This window comes from Lolium rigidum, chromosome 3 (assembly GCF_022539505.1).
Source record: "Lolium rigidum isolate FL_2022 chromosome 3, APGP_CSIRO_Lrig_0.1, whole genome shotgun sequence".
Lineage (NCBI taxonomy): Eukaryota > Viridiplantae > Streptophyta > Magnoliopsida > Poales > Poaceae > Lolium > Lolium rigidum.
Genome location: NC_061510.1, coordinates 289,884,020 through 289,889,443, shown reverse-complemented (window position 1 = coordinate 289,889,443; position 5,424 = coordinate 289,884,020). Strand labels below are relative to the sequence as shown.

The window sequence follows — 5,424 nt, the reverse complement described above, 5'->3', positions numbered from 1 at the left end:
GAGGCTTTTGCATCGCCTAAGCGCACGCCAGAGGATGCCTCGCTAGAAGCACCGAATCGTCCATTGTCGCTGGGCCTGCTGTTTTACGCTTCGCGTTGGTCTAGCCCAATGGAGCATGCGGATAACCAAACTCCCGGTTTTCGTTTGAACCGTCCTAACCGGACAGAGTTTCGTTTATTGCATATTGTGGAAGTTTTTCTTATTTGAATCTCGTGATTTGGAACTGTGTGCATCTCTATGCAGATGTCGGATATAATGTTTAAACATTTTAAGTAATAATATCGAAAAAAATCTTAGGCGTGATTTGATCAAATGAGTGATTTGATCAAATGCCTTGACGATTCCCTATTATGAGGTGTGGGGCCTTTGTTAAACCGTTGTAAAATTTGTCTAGATCCGATCTGTTTGTGACTACTTTCGGAATTTTGACAGATCAGACCATATGCCCCAGTGAAATGCCACAAAAGACCACCTTCTGAGTGCAAATGGCAAAACTACCGTGACGGCACGCTGGCCAAGTGAAGCCGCCGTGAGTGGTGGCGGCACGTTGGACGAACGCCGGGTGGTGGGCCCTGCCATCACCGGCTGTGGCGGCTTGCTGATGTGGCCGCTTGGCCAGCGTGCCGCCACGGTAGTTTTAACATTTGTACTCAGAGGTGTTTTTTTCTTTCTGACATTTCACTAGGACAGGTGATTTGATTTGTCAAAATTTCAGTACTTTCCAATTTTTTTGGGTACGTAGTTTTGGCGTACTTTTTGTTGCATCATCTCCTGCAAACTAGGAGAGAAAGCTTTGGAAGTTCATTTTTCAATGGATACCGATACATGTGGTGAACCAAATAGTTTTCCATTTTTTACCCATTCCGCTAACAGCGCCGGTGTATTCTGATTACATTTTACGGTACCATTTCTGAACCAAACACCTTCCCAAATGTTTTAGGTTTGGATTTTGATTAACTAGGACCCTCCCCGCCGGCGGCCTTAAAGTTCAGTGACCCGGGGGCCATTTACTCGTGATGGGCTCACTCTCCCAGATCTGAAAGATCCTGCATGTGCCACGTCTCCGCATTATTAGCCTCAGTTTTGGCACACGAGGATCCTCTGTGATCATATTCCATCGCTCTCATCGAGCTAGACTTTGGCATTGAAACATGCACGAGACCCACGCACCCACCGACGGAAGCAGCGATATAAATAGTGACGATTGTCGGCTCATGATACTCGCAAATCGCAATGGCACCATTTTCTCGTCTCCTCCTAGCCCTAGCGGCCGTTCTCCTTGTCGCCGTCACCGGAGAGGCCGATGCTGGCGGCAGCCTGGCGTGGTTCGACCGGGTCTTCAGCTTCGGCGACTCACTCACCGACACCGGGAATTCAGCCATCCTCCCGGCCACCGCCGGAGGGCCCTTCACCAACGCTCCTTACGGGCAAACCCACTTTAAACGCCCAGGCGCCGGCGGCAGGGCCTCCAACGTCGTCGTCGACTCCATTGGTATATATAAGCCAGTCCGCAAGCAATAGCTAATTCTGCTTCAAGATTGATCTACGCTGACCTCATCAGATAACCTCACATTGTGTCCTTGTGGATACAGTGGAGTTGCTCAAGTTGCCGTACCTCGCCAGCAGGTCTGTAGACGACTTCCGACGACGCTCGCTCACCGATACCCGTAACGCGGCCATCGTCCCGGCCACCGCGCGTTCCGGCCAAACCCGCTTGAAGAGCACCAGCAACCGAGCCTCCGACGGCCGCCTCGTCATCGACTTCATCGGTACAAATAGCGATTAATAGTGATTTGATCTGCGTTGACATGCATTCCTGAGCTCACACTTGTCTGTCCTTGATGTGGATACAGTGGAGTCCTTGGAGTTGCCGCAGCCAACGCCGTACCTCGCTGGCAAGACTGCAAACGACTTCCTGCAGGGCGTGAATTTCGCAGTGGGCGGTGCGACGGCGCTTGACATGGCTTTTCTGAAGTCCAAAGGGATAACATCGTTCGTGCCGATTTCTCTCAGCAACCAGACCACCTGGTTCAACGGCGTTTTGAAGCTTCTTAACTCAACACGTAACGGTCAGTAGTATACCATGATTCATGCGTGATTAGCATGAATCACAATACCAATCTGACGGTTTGAATAAAACAATTAAATTGCATCTCCACTTACAACTGAAAAATTCTCAGTTGCAAATAACCTAGTTGCAATTAACTTATAACTCATAATATTCATGTAATCAAACGGTTTAGTCGAGGGATCTGGAATCTCGATCAACTAGCTAGCTGATCAGCTCATACGGTTGACAAATGACAAGCGCTGATTAGGAGAGAATCGTTTATATTACTTACAGAGCAGCGAAAGATGATGGCGAGCTCCCTCTTCTACATCGGAGAGATCGGATTCAACGACTACTCCTTCGCCCTCATGAACAACGACACGGTGGGTCTAGCGGAGAGTTTGGTGCCGGACATCATCGGTGTCATCCGTTCCGCCCTCATCGTAAGTAACTGCTCAGCTCACCGGCCGAAAGTCGGTAAATCTCTCGGTATTTTCCATTGCTTATATGTCTTCTTCTACCCAGGACGTGATCGATGCTGGTGCGAGGAGAATTGTGGTGACGGGGATGATACCCATGGGCTGCGAGCCGGAGCTGCTCGCCCTGTTACCCAGCGGCGCCAGCGGCTACTACGACCCGGAGTCCGGCTGCATCGCGCGGTTCAACCGGCTAGCCCAGCTGCACAACCGCGCGCTGAACCGCATGCTCTCCAAGCTCCGGCGAGCCTACCGCCGGACGTCTATCTACTACGGCGACCTGTACACCCCTGTCACCGCAATCGTGTCGTCGCCCGGAGAATATGGTGACCGCTTCACGCCGCCCGACCATCCATGTCGTCCCCTCTTTGGTAATTGGTACTACACGTTGGTGCGTTTCTCAACCACTTCTTCCCGGCATGCAGGTTTTGGCAGCGAGCCCTTGGCGGCGTGCTGCGGCGGCGGTGGCGGGCCGTACAATTTCAACTTCGCCTTCTTCTGCGGGACGCCGCTGTCAACAACCTGCGCGGACCCGTCCAAGTCCGTCTCATGGGACGGGATCCATTACACGGAGGCTGCTAACAAGTTCGTTGCCGACACCATGTTTAATGGACTGTAAGCATCAACGGTCAAATAATGCTTGGATTCAAATTCACAGAGTACAAAGAGGAATCTTACAATTAAGGTGTTTTTCACACGTCAGCATGCAAATGTTTGTAGTACATGGATTTGTCCAAAGACTGCAATTTTTACGATCGAGGTATTCACTTTTTTTTTGCGAATAAGATATTCAGTTGTTGCGGGGAAACATAGTGACTTGCTGTGGTTACAGAAATTCATTAGAAGTCGTTTGGAAGCCAGGCTTTCATTTCATTTGTAGCATTTTGAAATGAATACATGTATTCATTTCATTTACATTGTGATTCCAGAAATGAACACTTGTTTGGTTGCCACAGGAATTGCAAATGACAGCAGAATTCAATATATATTGAATTTGTAAATGGCTTCTATAGAGAAACGCAAATGACAGGTTTCAGCTCGGAATTATGTTTCCCATGGTATCATTTTTCTGGATTTTCTAAATGAAATGACGGTCCAATTCTGTGGCAACCAAACAGCCCACCTATGGAATTCCAAAATGAATTCCAGGATTCCAGACCCAAATGATGGATACCAAACGACCTCTTATAGTTTTGCTACTATCCATGTATGGTGAGAAATTTCTTATGAGTAATAAATTAAGTGCCCCTTTATCGAAGAATTAAAGAACGGGGAGAAATAGATCTGCTATTATCCACTGCTAGTGTCTTGTGGCTTCTTCCTTGATAAAATTTGTTGGACTGGTTTTGTGTCCGTTTATATTTTCCCAGCGAATGTATACATTCTTCACCCTGCAGCTCACCAGATCACGTTTTGGATACATGTTTAGTCAAGTTGTCAATATCGTTTCAAATATTTTAATTGCAAACATAAATCATATACTACCTCTGTCTATAAATCATACACTTCAGCAGGGCTCCATTCTTCCAGATGGCCTGAGCTGATGTGAAATGCTGACTTTGCAGCGTAACTGGTCATCAGGCGACGTAGTCCACTTGACCCAATTCTCGGCCTGAGTATCTCTTTTTTTTTTTCAAGCAGGAGGATTGCATGTATATATATTAAGAAGAGGGAAAGCCCATACAGGTTACAAACACTGTCATTACCCAACAATGAGAATTTTCACTGAAGATCTAGGTACAGACAAACTAAGACTCTCCTAAAACTAATCCATTATACAATGAAGCGACCCCTACTAGGTAACGACCATAACCCTAAACCCTAAACAAGATATCTCTATCCAACGTAAAAATGTGCAGCCAAAGCAGGACATATTGAGTTGCTGCATGCGGAGACAAATCATCTGAAATGTCTTCGATCCATCTGTTACCTACTAGGGCACAATCTACAGTCTAGCGGTTCCGTGTCCGTTTGTTGACATGTTTAACTAGAAAACGGTGCTATGTCCTGCACTGAAACCCCTTTTAAGGATTTGTCTTTCTAGAAAACAATATGTTTTCCATTCCCCACTGGGATTTAAATCCAGTTGTCGGAGATTTCAGCAAACACTGCATCCTTGGGTGCCGTTAGGCTCTTCCATGGCCTCGAAGGGTCTGTTCTCATTCCCAACGTACTCTCAGCGCTAGACCCTTCAATTTAGGTCTTTGACACCCAAGCCACCAAAGAAAGTTGCCCTGCAATTTTTTTCCACGCTACGACATTGCCCACAATTGACCTCATCTTCATCAGTCCCGAAAAGGGCCCACATCCACCTATTTATCAAGTTGCTGAAATCTCAGGACAAACACTGAACCAAAGTTTAACCCTTTTTTCGCATACTAATTGAACTGAAGCGGATCAGAATTCTCAGTTTATCCTGCAGAACATCGGTTGGAAGTTACTATCCCAGAGGTTCTTGTAGAGTTGCAGTGTTCGTTGGGATTGCCTTCATTGCTGTGTTAGTACTGTAGTCATTGCAGGTTAGAAGGCAACAGAATGATAGCGATGTTGTACAAGCTAAAAGTCACAGTAGTATATATATTACTACTAAATTCATACTCAGCTCTAACAATTATATAGATCTAAATTTACTGGATGTACTTTGACAATGAAATAAAGCAGGAGAGCCAGCTTTCAGAGCAAGAAAATCACTACACAACTTGCATGGCATATGATTCAAGGGATCAATGAAAAACAAATTCCACACTTGAGAGAGGAAATTTTAGTAACAGTTTAAGTTTTCCATTGATTTGATCGGACAATTCATCTGTTTTTTCGTGGATACTGAACAAGATTATATGAAGAAAAAAAAACACGTTCACATTAGGCTTTTTTTTTTGGATAGAACGTTCACATTAG

General features: G+C 46.1%; 1 protein-coding gene across 1 annotated transcript; it reads left to right on the top strand.

Annotated features, from left to right (window-relative positions):
• The first annotated feature begins 1,233 nt into the window (after positions 1 to 1,233).
• LOC124696655 (GDSL esterase/lipase At1g28600-like) lies at positions 1,234 to 3,362 on the top strand. The gene is made up of 6 exons (XM_047229354.1): positions 1,234 to 1,492; positions 1,593 to 1,769; positions 1,854 to 2,069; positions 2,345 to 2,493; positions 2,576 to 2,852; positions 2,952 to 3,362. Exons 1-6 carry the CDS (start codon positions 1,234 to 1,236, stop codon positions 3,143 to 3,145), a joined length of 1,272 nt encoding a protein of 423 aa, XP_047085310.1. The 3' UTR covers positions 3,146 to 3,362.
• Positions 3,363 to 5,424: the final 2,062 nt, after the last annotated feature.